Source organism: Mchenga conophoros, linkage group LG3 (genome assembly GCF_057382185.1).
Source record: "Mchenga conophoros isolate Kocher_MC1m ecotype Shallow Benthic linkage group LG3, M_conophoros_male_GT1.1, whole genome shotgun sequence".
Classification (NCBI taxonomy): domain Eukaryota; kingdom Metazoa; phylum Chordata; class Actinopteri; order Cichliformes; family Cichlidae; genus Mchenga; species Mchenga conophoros.
The window spans coordinates 73,193,267-73,207,397 of NC_140528.1; the positions used below are offsets into that span (position 1 = coordinate 73,193,267).

Sequence of the window (14,131 nt, forward strand, 5' to 3'; positions counted from 1 at the left end):
TGTAGCAGGGAAAAAGTCCTCCAGAAAGACAGAATAAAATTTTACTACACACTGAAAAAGTCCAAACTGTATCCCTGTAGAACAGAATATTTTCACATACTCAAATCAACTGTGTTAGAAATATCAGGTTTGGGAAAGTACAGCAACACTTAAAGGTTTGGGGTGATTTTCAAAGTAAAATTGTGCATGTGTGGGTGTTTTAAAGCACATTGTTTCCATCTAATTTAAGATTTAATGAGAAATAAATGAAATAATTTATAATAAATGAATAGTTAATTAATTTTCAGTCAGATATGTCACAGACATCTCTTCTGTGTTTCAGTTCACATTCCCACTGTGTTATGCAAAGAGCAAAAACAGCCTCAAAAAAAGCTTTTTCTGCCCTTTGAAAGAGGGTTCATGTGATGTTTGCAGATGAGAGCGTGATCTATAATGAGAGCAGGTAAAAGAGTGCCTGTAGTGGTGGAAGTATGCTCTGGAGTGAAGAGGAATGAGAGTTAGTAAAAGCAAAACAGAATACGAGTAGGTGTAAGAAATAAGCAGGTGTAAGAGTGGAGATGCAAGGTGACATCTCTTCTGTGAATGAGTTTAAATACTTGGGGTCAACCATCGAAAGCAATGGACAATGCACAAGAGAGGTGAAGAAGATAATACAGCCGGGGTGGAGCGGGTGGAGATTATTGAAAGGGAAGGTTTACAAAATGGTAGTGAGACTTGCTTTCATGTATGGTTTGGAGAGAGTGTCAATGTGAAGGAGGTCATGCAGCGGGTCAGCGTGACAAACGAGAATGCTTCATTTAAGGTAAGATGAAGGCCTGTGGCGGCCACTAAAGACAGCAGCTGGAAGAAGATGGAGAAGTTAAAGTGTTCCTGTGATGGATTTCATAACATATGTGTACTTCTCCCTTCACAGAACACCTGAAAATGAACAATAAGAGAATAAGAGTTGGGAAGGCCTCAGTGAACTGCTGTACTTGGAGGAGAAGTACATCAGAATCTCTATTTTGAGAAACGGATGTCTCACGGGCAGCTTCGTGACACATTATTGTATGAAGCCTATTTCAGCCTTTATTGCTCTTCAGCATGTGTTGCTTTAATCAGCACAACAGTTTTCAGCTATGCAAACATTATCAGTTAGATGAACCCTCATCAGGTAATACGATAGATTTGTTTGAAATGGTTGAAAATGAGCCTGTGTAGAAATTCCATTAAACATAATAAATGATTTATAATGAAAAATACATATAAAATATGAATTTAAAGTCACCCCAAACTTTGAAGTGGTAACGTATGTTGAATTGAGTTCATGCAAGTTATTAGCACTCATAGCTACCACCCATAACTCATTAAAAGTGTAAGTACTTGATTATTGTGTATCATCCACACTCTGCCAGATTCTTATCAGACGCTACCTGTACAAATACACTAAAGAGGCGCAGCGCTACAATCTGTTGTGCGTTAGAAATTGTCGGTAAACACGACGATTCACAGAACACGCCACGGAGCAGCAAAGCGTCTTTATATAGGATACAGTTTCTTAAAGACATCTACTGAACAAATCATGCCTGTTAGTGGTGCAGAGACACACACAAGTAACACTGAAAGCTACAGACTACTGTAAACACAAGCAGGGAAAGGATTACCAACAGGCTCAGCAACTCAAGGTGAAATGCTTCAAGTTTATGTCCATGCGTGGAAACAACAGAAAATAAATAAGCATGAATTTTAAGAGCCTGTTGTCAATGGACTTGTTTGGGCTAATACATCAAAATCAGCTTTAAATGACTTAGAATGACACTGGATTTGATGAGATGGCAAATCACTCAAAAGTGGAGAACAAAAGCTGGTTTGAGAGGACTGGGGATGACACTTTAAGCAATGGAGGACTGCCGTTATAGGACGCTATTATCCAATTGGCTCTTGAGTCCATCTGTCGAGGAGGCACAACTGCTGTACAAAAGACTGAGCCCAAGCAAAACATGTTCACAGTATCTGTAAAGGAAGCTCATTAGGATAATAATGGCTAATGAAATTAGCAAATTAAAATGTACTGTAGTCAGCTACTGTGGTTTAATAATGTCAGTACTTCAATTATTGATATTATAGCTCTAAAGCATCCTGTCACTGTCCATTGACATCAGCCTTCTATGTAGTTATTAATGAGCCGTTACAGTATATCTACATCTACCTTTTCTCCTCTTTCCCCAACGTCGCCTTTTTCTCCCCTTAAGCCTGGCAACCCCTGTAAAAGCACAACTCCACATTAAAATCTGACGCACGGGGGTCCCGACCAAGGTCGGCGTGTGATGAGCTGTGCTCGCCTTTGACACGCACAGACATAAGAGGCTTATCTTGCCCTTGCAACGCTAAAAGCAAGACATTTTCAATCAAACTTAAAACTGAAAGCTTTAAAACTTAAGACCAAAAGAAGAAGAAATAGCTGGGTGTAAAACAAAAAATGATATTTATGTAGTTAACTTCTAAATGAGATCTCTAAAGGGCTCCGTAACCAGACCAATTTACGCACAACAACGCTTACTGAATTGAACACACAGTGTATGAGAACTTATAGAAGATCAATCAGCCATCTTTCTATCATTCACTAATAAGATAATTAGCATCAGGCAAGGAGGAGTACTTATTATCCACAAAAAGCAGCACAAATGAACAAAAAGTGCCTGAAATGACTGATGCTATTATGGTATATCATGCTATCGACTTGTGATATGGAGATTTGCAAAATGTGGAACATATGAGGCAGATTTGATGAGGCGTTCCTCTGTTATACAAAGTATTTTTCAGGTATGGGTTGGCTTTCTTTCTGTATATCATTTGGTGCTTTACAACTCGTATTCAGGAACTGAATTATGGACATTTTAAACAATGCTGCATCAGATTCTGTGGAGTTACACTTTCTTCTTGTTTTGAGATTTAAAATATATATTTTAAAGCTTTTTCCTAAGTATTCCTCAACCAGAAGAAGCGGTTTGATTCCTGTTTTCATCACTAATTCTTTTTTTCCTCAAACTTTCTTGTTAAAAACAGAACTAAAAGAAAGTCAAACAGACTCACATCCAAGCCTGGTGTTCCAGCAGCTCCCTGCAAATAGAGACATGAGCCGTATTATGATCAAAAATATGTATTTCACACTGTATCAATACATTTTTTTTATTTTTTGTAACAAAAAATACAACGTAAATGTAGGCATTGAACTATTTCAAACTCACAGGTAGTCCATAGGGTCCTCTTGGCCCTGGCTCACCTGGTGCTCCTTTCTCACCCTAGTTTAAATACATCAGTGTTGTACTTACAATGGCAGGTAAAAGGTTAAATGAATTAGGACCAACCGATATATGAGATTTTTTAACACCAATATGGATATTTAGTGATTTACAACTCTGATAATCTGATAAATGAGACGATATTTTTCGTTTCAGACACAATATAGATTCCTGAATACTTTTTACAAGCAGTTATTAACGAGTCCTTTCTATGATAACATGACAGTAAAATTTATAATCTTGTTTTCCTGCCTCTTGAAGTCATGGATTACTCATTTACACTCTGCTTGACTCTGATCGGTTGGTTAATGTGGCACTACTGTGCTAACAGGGGAATGGCAGAGTGCCCTCTGGTGGACAAACTATACCACAGCAACTCTCGCTGCTGAATAATCTCTTCTTTATTTATATAATTAATTTTAATTTATTGGCCATTATAAAAAGCGGATGCTATATTGACAAACATCTAATGTCGGTCAATAATCGGTCACTATATAGCGGTCGGCCGTTAATGCAGAGTATCATCAGTAAGATAGAAGAAATGAAATGTTGATCTTACAATATCCCCCTTCGGCCCAGCTGGACCAGCAGGACCTGGAGGCCCATCCATGCCCTGCAGAAAACAGTGTTATCATGGTGAGTTTACAACCTTGGGTTAGAATAAGCACGTGTTTCAGAATAATTAAGGTTAATGCACATGGTAGCAAAAGCCACATATAGCCTCCGCATATATATTTATACATGTATATATATAATACTCCTTGTTTGACCTACAACCAGCACACAGAAGTGTAAGACGTGCATTGGCCACAAAGGACATTTACGCTGCTGACACAGTTAATGTATGAGTGTGTGTTAATGCTCAGTTAATGCAACACGGGACAAAACAAGAGCCTTGAAATGCCTGCTCTAACAGTGCTGCGTATGGTCTCAGTCCTCTGAGCTGAAGTGAGTGCGGACAGTCTTTTTTTCTGAGCTATAAAAATCGAAAAGAAAACAAAAATGGAAACAAAACTGTCTTTTTTGGTAAAAATGATATAAACAGTATGAGGTGGCATGGCTGAACAAAAAGAAAAATAGGAGAATGAGGGGACTGTATGGAGGGGATACTGTCGAAGTAGATACTGTACGAGTTAGGTGCTGAAGCCTCTTGGTCACATGGCACTCACCCTAATTCCAGGCTTGCCGTCCAAGCCGGAGGCTCCCTGTGTGGTTATGGAGGTATGAGTGACATGAACAAGGCGGGATTAGTACCAGATGAACACTGTTATTAGGACAGGTTGATGGCAGGGTTTACAACAACTAAATTACACTGTGTGTTACAGGGCGCTCGGCAAAGTAGTCAGCCCAGGCAAATGAAAATGAGCACAGAAAATGGATTATAGATGCACGCACTTACACACGCGCGCACGCACGCACACTTACATATACAAACACACACATACAAATGTGTGTACTAATGCACAATACAATACAAATGAGGGATCTCTATGGTGTAAAGAAATAAAGAAATAAAGGGCAGGACTGGCTGAAGACACCCTGTGGTGTGTGGTTTCACTTACAGGGAGACCCAGAGGTCCACGGTCCCCTTTGTGTCCTGGTTCTCCTCGAGTACCCTTTGCCCCATGCAAACCAGGTTCACCCTGAGAAAGAAAGAGAAGCAGGAGATGCTTTTGTTTTACGTTTCAGGCTCACTAAATATTTATAATAACTACTTATAAGATGACCTAACTTTGGCTTAATATTGTACACGTGAAGGAATTGCATGTTCACTTTGTTGATATTTACCTTTGGTCCAGGAAAGCCATGGGGACCCTGAAAAACATTTAAAAAGTGGCTAACTTAGTTTACAAGTACCTGGTTCGATTATTTTGAATATATTTCATTTGTCTATCCCCACATTTCTTTTCTATGTTCTGCTTGTGGCCCGAACCATTGCACATAAATTGTTGTGAAAGCTGCTTTGAAGGGATGGACGAAAAGAAGAACAAGCGCAGCACCGTGAAATTGCTCACAGCGAAAAACTGACGAGGGCTCCCTGTGTTTTATTTTTACTTTGTTCCTTGGTGACTTCATACAAGCAAACACCACTGTGGGATTAAAGAGGAGTTAAGCTGGACTGGGCCGCAGACAGATGGGAAATGTAATTAGTGACTGACAGTCTATATATGTAAGGTGAAGGAAATGCTAGCGTGGCTCCAAATACCCACTTCTTCTTAAGATATTGAGATTTTTTTAAAAGGAACCTGTAGACTTTTAACCTGCTGCTGGACACTGTGTGAGGTGTTGTCTTTTCGTTCGTTATGAGTTGTCATGTAACATGTCATTAGGGTTATTAGCATATGCTGTGTGTCTAATACACGTGTAGTTTGTGTCCACTAATGAAAAAGGGGGTTTTCAGGGCAGCACACTGACCATAGGTCCTGAGGATCCATGGGGCCCTGGTGGCCCTGGAGGGCCAATTATCTGAAAACATTAGGAGAGAAATGATATAATAAAAGTGTGAGTCAACAAGTTTATTACATGTTATTTACATTTCACAATAAAAGCGTGACATATAGGGCAGATAAAAAAAACAGAGTGAGAGCAAAAATAGAGCTACAAGGTGTGTGTGATTTACAAAAGTGGAACTATTTTCGAAACACAGGTGCAATTATTTCATTTGAGTATCAAGTGCAAAATATAAGACATGCTTTTAGCAGCAAATCAGTAAATCAGGTTGCACACTTTATTTGATTATTTTCTTCCTGATATTTTGCACTTTGAGAAAAGGAACTCCCAGAAATGCGTATGGAACTGGGTCAGCTGTAGAAATCTGAGTGTCCACCTCTTACATCAGTCTTGTCACTGCACTCTCTTTGTAAATATTGTTGTTACTATATTTTGTTCTAACTTACAGAAGGACCTTGAGGACCTGGGAGTCCTGCATCTCCTTTATCCCCTTTCATTCCATTGACACCCTAGAGGAACAAAAGTTTCATGAGATCCACGTTGTGTCTGCCGAATGACAGGCTGAGTAGGTAAAAGTTTCAGAGGCATTTATCAGAATGGGAGAGTATTCTTACAGGTAAGCCAGGTAAACCAGTTGTTCCTTTCTCCCCTGAAGCTCCGGGCATTCCCATGTCTCCTTTAGAGCCTTTGTATCCCTAAGAGGGGGTAGAAAGTTACCCAAAGAGATGAAAATGATTAATTTCTATTTTCACTGTAGCTATTAATTGAGAATGGATTTTGTACTGGCTACAAAAAACTGTCTGTTCTCCTGATATTCTCTAACAGACACTGTCCTGTCTGTGGTAGATTGTCATATTAGACATTTCAAATAATGAGGTCAACAAATATGCAGGTAATCCTTCTTCTTGTTTCTTGTTTATACGGTTCAGTTGCTTCTGTTGATTTTCAGTTCTGTTTCCCTGTGTAGGTTACTCCCAGTTCTGTGTCTCCCCCACTATGTTGGTTGTAGTGTCGTGTGTGCTTAAGTCTCCCTCGCCCTTTGTGTCTCAGAGATGTCTTTGCCTCTGTGTCGCTCCCTCTCTATCCCTCTGTCTTATCTCCTTCTCTGGTTTACATGTTTCCCCTTGTGTCTCGTTCCATGTCTTCCCCATCTGTCATGTGTTCTCCCCAGCCGTCACCGTCTCTGTATTTGTTTCTCAGTATGTCCGTGTCCCATCTCCCGTTTCTATTTCCCTAACGTGTCTTAAGTCTGCGTCTCTGTGATTCCTGTTTTATTTTGAAAGTCTTGTGTTCCGTGTTTAATGTGTTTATTTTTGCTTCCTCTGTGGCGTCATGTTCATTTGTATCTGCTGTGTTTCCACTTCCCTCGTCACCCTCATGTGTATTTATGTGATCTGTTGTCATGCATTCACTGTCAGGTTGTCTGTGTTTCACACCATGTTTCCATGTATCCAGGCCAGGTTTCATGTTAGGGGTTTTTCACGTTTAGCTTTCCCAGTTTAGGTTATTGTTTAGCTTCGTCTTGTTTCGCTTTTTCCCTTTGTTTTGTAGTTTTCTACCAGACATAAAAAACGGCTCGATTTTTGTTAAGGACCCCGTTTTGCCTTTGTTTGTCTACACTTAGGTCATCTACTCTCGACTCCACATGTTAAGGTTAACCAATGTAAGTAAATATATATACACATGTATAAGATCAACTTACTCTTTCTCCATCAAGTCCAGGAAGACCAGGCAGACCGCGATCCCCCTGATATGACATTTTTATGACCACAAATTAGACTAAATTAGCTATCAAGTTACATAATGTGACTTGTAAAAGATCACCACTTGACATCATAATCAAACACACAACTACACATACACACACATATAAGAAATTTACCTTTATGCCTGGTGGTCCCGTTGGCCCAGGAGGCCCAGGGGGACCCTGGACAGAAAGAGAGACAGATTTCTCTTCAACACGTGCGCACAAGTGTGAATACATCACAGCTGTAGTGAAACCTACGAAACAATGCTGTGAATTACGTTTTAATTAAAACTGGCACTGGCCATAACACTGAAAAATTATGTTAGGAATCAGGTATTAACCATGAACAGGACGCTCAACACATGCAGAGGTCACAAAAGTGAGAACATGTATGACAGAATTACACACTTTGATGTTAGGATGTGAGGGCTGCATGACTTCGACAGCTGAACCATAAATTCTGCCATTCTGACACTGATTTAGGGTGAAATGGAAAATCTGCATTTTTCTGCTCTGGGGTTTGTAGTTTTTAGTGAAAAAAAAGGCTACATATCCGTATGCTTATTTTAGATGTAGACATGTTGGAAGGTGGAATAAACTATTGCTGACTCAAACCACAGCCTTTGGGATTCTTGACTGCTATACGTGATGCGATTTTGACAAGAAGCGGACTGAATGAGTTTGGAAAACCCTCTTAATGCTGTTTAATAGACATTCAAGGACACAACCAGCAGCTCAGGCAGCATGTAAGGTCGATCACAGAGAAGCACAATCGCAGCACTGAATACAGTTTTATTCACTGTCAAGCAAAAACGTTGCTGGGTGAGGGAGGACAAGTACAACAGGGCAGCGCAAACGGGTGTTGGAACCGGGTCGGGCCCATGCTCGGACATAGATGGATCACACTTTGGAGATGAAACGATACACAGAATACACAGAGCCTATTTACCGTAACTGTAATAGTGGTAATCTTCTGCAGTAGGCCACAGGAGTGGAAGTGGGGAAGAGGTGAGAGATAAGATTGTAGAGGTCACATGAAAAGAAACCTTTGTGTCAGCACATTTCTGCACAGGAACACCCTCAGCGTCTATAGAGCTCAACCTAAGCAGCTTCAAATGAAGGCATTGCACTGGATTACATTTCTATACATGTTTATATTTTTTCCTTTTTAGTCATTATGTTATGCAGGCAAATAATTCACTTTCACCTACTTTAGCTCCACTTTTAATCTGGCAAGTAAGCAGTGAGGAAGGTGAACCATTCATAGGTAGGTACATGCATCAAAAATAAAAAGGAATCACTTTCCCCTCGTCTTTTACGTCTAAGGAACCGACCTGTAAAGCTTCCTGAATGTTTCCGTTGTAGTCGATGATTTCGGTGGCACCTTGTTCTCCTTTCTGCCCAGGTGGGCCCTGCACATGTCCAACACCATTAAACACATTTTTATTTCACACATGATTATATCATATCAAAGAATTACAAGCTCAATAGAGTGCCTCCCTTTCAGAAATCTGCCTAGGCTTAACTACTGCCCCCTGGTGGTGATAACAAACCAACACTCAAACTGAGCTGTCACTCTGATGTGCTCATCCTAATCACATCCTAGAACTGAAGTGTTGTATTAGAAATTAAAAGGTTTAGCGTGTCAGCACACAGCATCCTTAATTATCTTTAATATGCTTGCTTACCCTTGGTCCAATGAGCCCCAAGTCTCCTTTATCTCCACCCTCGCCCTAATATGAAAGACAAACAACAAATATTGAACTCAAGGCACACTGCTGTCACGCCTTCAGCCACACACTTTACATTTTTATAGATGCTGAGGCCTTTTAGTATTTACAGCTTGCATTTGACAGAATGAAAGAACAACTTTGATGAAATAATATCTATGTTCTTTACAGCTTCAAAAGCTGTGATAAAAGCTTGAATAAATTAATTATAAATGAGAATAAATTAAAATCTGAAGTTCAGCTTTTCGCCCTTATTACACTGAAGGAGTTTAAAGTGTTGGTGGAGTTTAAATTTGTGTGTGCAACCGATTTATGTGAGTTCGTTTAAATGTTGTTAATTTAATCTGATGTGTGTTGCATTCAACTCAAAGACTCCTCCAACATTTATTAAAACCTGTAAATCTGATTGTTTTTATAAACAACACGCTTAACAAGGATCATTAAGTTCTTAGTGTTTTCACATTTTTACCAGCTCAGGACAAAAAAACAAACCAAGATCACTGGAAAATACATTTAGCTGGTTCTTTTACCCAGGATCAACTAATTCCCATGCAGTGTAGAGAAAACAAATCTGCTGTACTGACCTTTGACCCTTTAGGGCCAGGTGTACCAGCCTCTCCTTGTGAACCCTGCCACGTTTAAAAAAAACACACAGGTGAAGAGGATACTAACGCGTAGTACTTCAGACATGCACATAAAGTTGAAGAATATAAAACAAACCCTTTTTAAAAACTTTTATGGGTTTAAAGAAAATTACGCATTTCTAAAAACACATTTCCTGAAGGAAACATTATCATCCTCTCTGACTCCTCCTGTGAGAGCTATGCTTCGAGCTCCACTAAAATAACCAGGTTTTAATACGCTGCAACCGCCAAGAAGTGGAGAACGTGTTTATTTGAACTGTGTCGCTGACAGAGGATGAGTTTCACTTCTGGGGCATGTAATAGGATGTGAACCAGATCTCTGTGTCGTCTAAGTTTAGACTGGAGATTAAGCTACCTGCAGGGGCAGCACCAGACATAAACAAAGGCAACCTCATTTACACTGGGTTTACTTTGCACGCACTCCAGGGAAAGCCACGGACCTATCACAGACTATAATGTTTTAGCCAGGTTTAACAAAAAGAGAACATGAAGTCTTGATTAAGCATCGCCTTATCTGATTTATGACTTGGAGAACTTTGCCGTGTGTGTTTGGATCAAAGAGGCTCTAGATGGCAGCAAAGCAACAGCTGAAAAGCTCCAAAGACTCCTCGCTTCAGCGACTTATTTCTTTAATAATTCATACCGTACGCACAGGCATGAATGCACACTTATGCCCTTCACTTGCTGACCTTTGGTCCAGTGGGTCCCGTCTCTCCTCGTTCCCCCTTCCCTGGTGGTCCGTGGTCACCTTTCTCACCCTATGCAAAGAGAAGGAGAAGAAGAGGTGAGTTACTATTGTTCTCCTGCAACAAGGTGTCATGCAGAACTGCTGATCAAAGCTGAGTTCCCTCTTTAATGTCAGCACAAGGCCCGCGGTGCATCTTCTGAACATGAGGCGCGCCTTCGGTTCCCCTCATGTCATACATATTCAGCATGACTCCTCAGCCTTTTCACGAGCTCGCTTACTCAACATATTCAAACGGCGAAATGTAAATACTGATGCCGAGTCAGCACGAGGCAGACATGAGATGTGACAGGGCCGAGGAAATCGACAACAAAGAAGTGAAACCCTTTTCCTTAAAGTCGATGATTTAAATGCACGTTCTTAATTTTGAATTTTGATTTGACTGAAAACAGCCAATAGAGGGAGACGTGGTAAAACTCGAGCTTCACAGTGTCTAATACTTATATTTAAAAACCGAGCGGGATGCAGTTATTATCCAGCAGCATCGATTCAGTAAGGATTTAATAATAAACGATTACTGATATGTTATTATGTGTAGTGTGCCTTGAAAACAAAAAAAGCAAGTAAAACGCTGATTGTCTCAAATGGAATAAACATTAAGCCAAATTGTTTTTCTACAAAGCCAATTTTTTAGCTTCTCTCTGCCTGACATTTGATTAAGCAGCAGAAATATGCCAGAGGACAGCGAAACGCTAATATATCTCAGTTATCTGCGCACTGCAAACAGCCCGATGCAAAAGGACATGAGCACGAGCAATAACTCTTGCATGTCTGGATTATCACCGCTGGCTCCGCAGTGTGATAATGTCAGGACTCAAAGGTAGCGGCAGAGGATTATCTCATTCTGACCACTTCCAAGTGACATTTTGAAGCAACAGAGGTTTAATCACCTTGAGGGGAAAGCGATAATGAAGGGTAATGAGAACAGAAACTCAAAGGAATTCGCGATTTCACCGATGATCGGGCTGATAGGATGTGATAACCATCAGTCAAAGTGTTTGCGTCTCATCATTACCAGCTCGTAATATTCAGCGTGTCACTCGGAGCAGAAAATACCTCCCACGCTGTGATAAACAACATCACAGTGACGAGCTGAAATCACCCACCTTAGTTCCTGGGAGTCCTGGAAGCCCAGGCTCACCCTGGGGACCGAGAAACCCGGGCTCACCCTGCGCAAAAAAACAAAAACAAAAACACAACCACGAGCAGCTATTATTAATTTTTCCACTGGGCGTCTCTCATGTAGCGCTGCTAATGAGCACTAAACACACACACACACACAAGATGCATGAGCAAACACATTTATAATGACAGGCATGCACTTACAGCTCGCACACTTGCACGCGCACACAAGCGCGCACTCATGCATAAATCACACTCACAGACACACATTATCAGTGGCTGGTTAATTTATCCCCTGGTTCCTCATATATTTACGAGTCTCTCCCTCTTATGAATCCTAATAGACGTTACGACTGACCTTGTTAGAAACTCATCGGGGCACGCAGAAGCGTTCTGATTAAGAGGGTCTGCGCCGCTCACGGAGACGCTTCCAATTTTCCTGCATTTACACTTTCACGTATGAGGAGCGAGGGTCCAGCATGAAGTGCGACACTGGGTTTGATTTACATAACATTTGATTGGGAAATTACTTAACCGGAATGTATTATTACACCATCTGCAACCTAGAGAACATTAGGCACTCTGGAAGCCCTCAGAGAGGCAATGGACATTTGGCTTTCAAACCTTTAAACTTTGATTGGATAAACAGCAAAGAATGCAGAGAGCAGAACAAAGTGCAAGGCCGAGTGCTACGTTAGCAAAAAAATATTGTTAGAATCCATCAAGCATACAGGCCTCTTAAGTCAAAACAGGAGTATATAAAGTGTAAAATGAAAGGGCCTTTTTTTAACAAGCCCAGCACGTTCCAAGCATATGAAAAGAAAAGAACAAAACAGGCATAACAAGCACCATCATCTCCATGTCCGTGTGAGCATTCCTTACATTCAACAGTTATATTTTAAGCTTAATGGTCCACAAGTGCATTGATTTTCTTTAACATGCGCCATTTGTGCTTTTCGATTCGCCATCTGCTCTTGATACGGGGAAAACAGTAGCTTTAAAAAACCCGGAATAATCAAATAAAAGTTAAACTTCCTCTTTTTAACGAGCAGCACTTTTGACACATTGAGCCTCCTGATTGCCACCGTCAGGAAGTCGACTGAAATGTCTGCCTGCTAAGCAGCATTCGATCATTAATTCATGGACCTCCGTGTTATTCACGAATCCTAATGAGACAGTTTTCCTGCTGAACGCTGGCATCTTTAGATCAAAAGCTCAGACTGTTTGGTTTTGTCATTTCGCCTAAACTCCTCACTTTCGCTTCGCAGCAGCTACCGCGCTGCTAAGCTGAAGTGCGAATCCCCACAAAGCAGGAGAAGCGAGATCGGTCCACGACGGCGTGACAGCAGGCCAGATGTGTACTCTACCACAGATGGACTGAAGCTGACGGACAGGGACAACACTGATGGGAGGGTGGATGAAAACACGAAGCATTTACCTTTATCCCTGGTAGTCCAGGCAGCCCTGGAAGTCCTGGCTCTCCCTACACAAGAAGAGTGTGACATGTTACAGCCAAGCCAAGCTAAGCTGAGTCAAGCCTCATTTGGGTTTGAAAAGCTCTATGCTTTATTTTCTATTTGTGTTTTCCTCTGTCTATCAAGCTGTCGTGGTTCTGAAAAGCTGCCCGCTGTCCAGAAATTGTATTTTCACCGTCATTCGCTTGTGGTAAGCATCAGCAGAAGGTACTTGCACATGCACTTTCAGACCAACTCATGCAGCCGTGGCTTGACAGCGCGATTAGTACTTGTCAACCCTTCAAAAAGTGCAACTGAGTTTCATTTTTAGGATTTTATTGGTTTGGGCAGGTGTGAAGTGTTCGGGGTTTCTGGAAGGAAAAATCGTCTGATACTTTGGGTTAAAGTTGCAAAAGCCGTTTGCGAAAGCTGCCACGGCTTCAAGGTCCTCCGAGTTTGGCAGCGTAGGAAGAGTTGGCGCATTTTTCTATTATCAAGGTCGGGTGATTGTCAAGCTGAGAACGCAGTCATTTGATTCGACTGTGGAAAACTCAAGAGGTCAGGCTCCCCCCCCCAATCCTCCGATGAGAATACTTTGAGACTTTCAAAATAAAAATTTCTGACTTAACGGGAAAACTATGACCACTGGATTTATGGCATATGAAAAGAAATGATTAGCGCCGCTCAAGAATAATGAATCGTAATGGCACTCGGGGGATCAGAGAGGAGGCTGTAAACTGCGATTGCTGCTAATGAAAGCATTATAAAAAATTAAGTCCTTCTTGTTGACAGCTGAATAAATGAGTGCCACCCAATGGTGATGTTAAATGGGAAACAACAACTCAATCTTGTGACATTATTATGTGAAAAAACCCCAATTTTTAAGTGTGTCAGCACAAGCAGGATGTAAAACGAACAATATGATTAAGCATTAAAAGTTAGTTAGGCCACAATTTT

General features: G+C 40.9%; 1 protein-coding gene across 1 annotated transcript in view; it reads right to left on the reverse strand.

Annotated features, from left to right (window-relative positions):
- Nucleotides 1-14,131, reverse strand: part of col25a1 (collagen type XXV alpha 1 chain) — a 156,208-nt gene that overhangs the window by 4,367 nt on the left and 137,710 nt on the right. Inside the window, exons 17-35 of the mRNA XM_085267138.1 lie at nucleotides 13,159-13,203; nucleotides 11,705-11,767; nucleotides 10,543-10,611; nucleotides 9,794-9,838; nucleotides 9,168-9,212; nucleotides 8,814-8,891; nucleotides 8,429-8,452; nucleotides 7,615-7,659; nucleotides 7,435-7,479; nucleotides 6,347-6,427; nucleotides 6,179-6,241; nucleotides 5,697-5,747; nucleotides 5,070-5,096; nucleotides 4,844-4,924; nucleotides 4,451-4,486; nucleotides 3,841-3,894; nucleotides 3,228-3,281; nucleotides 3,073-3,099; nucleotides 2,189-2,242 (exon numbers count right to left, since the gene is read on the reverse strand). Of these exons, the coding sequence (XP_085123264.1) occupies nucleotides 2,189-2,242; nucleotides 3,073-3,099; nucleotides 3,228-3,281; nucleotides 3,841-3,894; nucleotides 4,451-4,486; nucleotides 4,844-4,924; nucleotides 5,070-5,096; nucleotides 5,697-5,747; nucleotides 6,179-6,241; nucleotides 6,347-6,427; nucleotides 7,435-7,479; nucleotides 7,615-7,659; nucleotides 8,429-8,452; nucleotides 8,814-8,891; nucleotides 9,168-9,212; nucleotides 9,794-9,838; nucleotides 10,543-10,611; nucleotides 11,705-11,767; nucleotides 13,159-13,203 (987 nt within the window). The remainder of the gene's footprint in view (nucleotides 1-2,188; nucleotides 2,243-3,072; nucleotides 3,100-3,227; nucleotides 3,282-3,840; nucleotides 3,895-4,450; nucleotides 4,487-4,843; nucleotides 4,925-5,069; nucleotides 5,097-5,696; nucleotides 5,748-6,178; nucleotides 6,242-6,346; nucleotides 6,428-7,434; nucleotides 7,480-7,614; nucleotides 7,660-8,428; nucleotides 8,453-8,813; nucleotides 8,892-9,167; nucleotides 9,213-9,793; nucleotides 9,839-10,542; nucleotides 10,612-11,704; nucleotides 11,768-13,158; nucleotides 13,204-14,131) is intronic.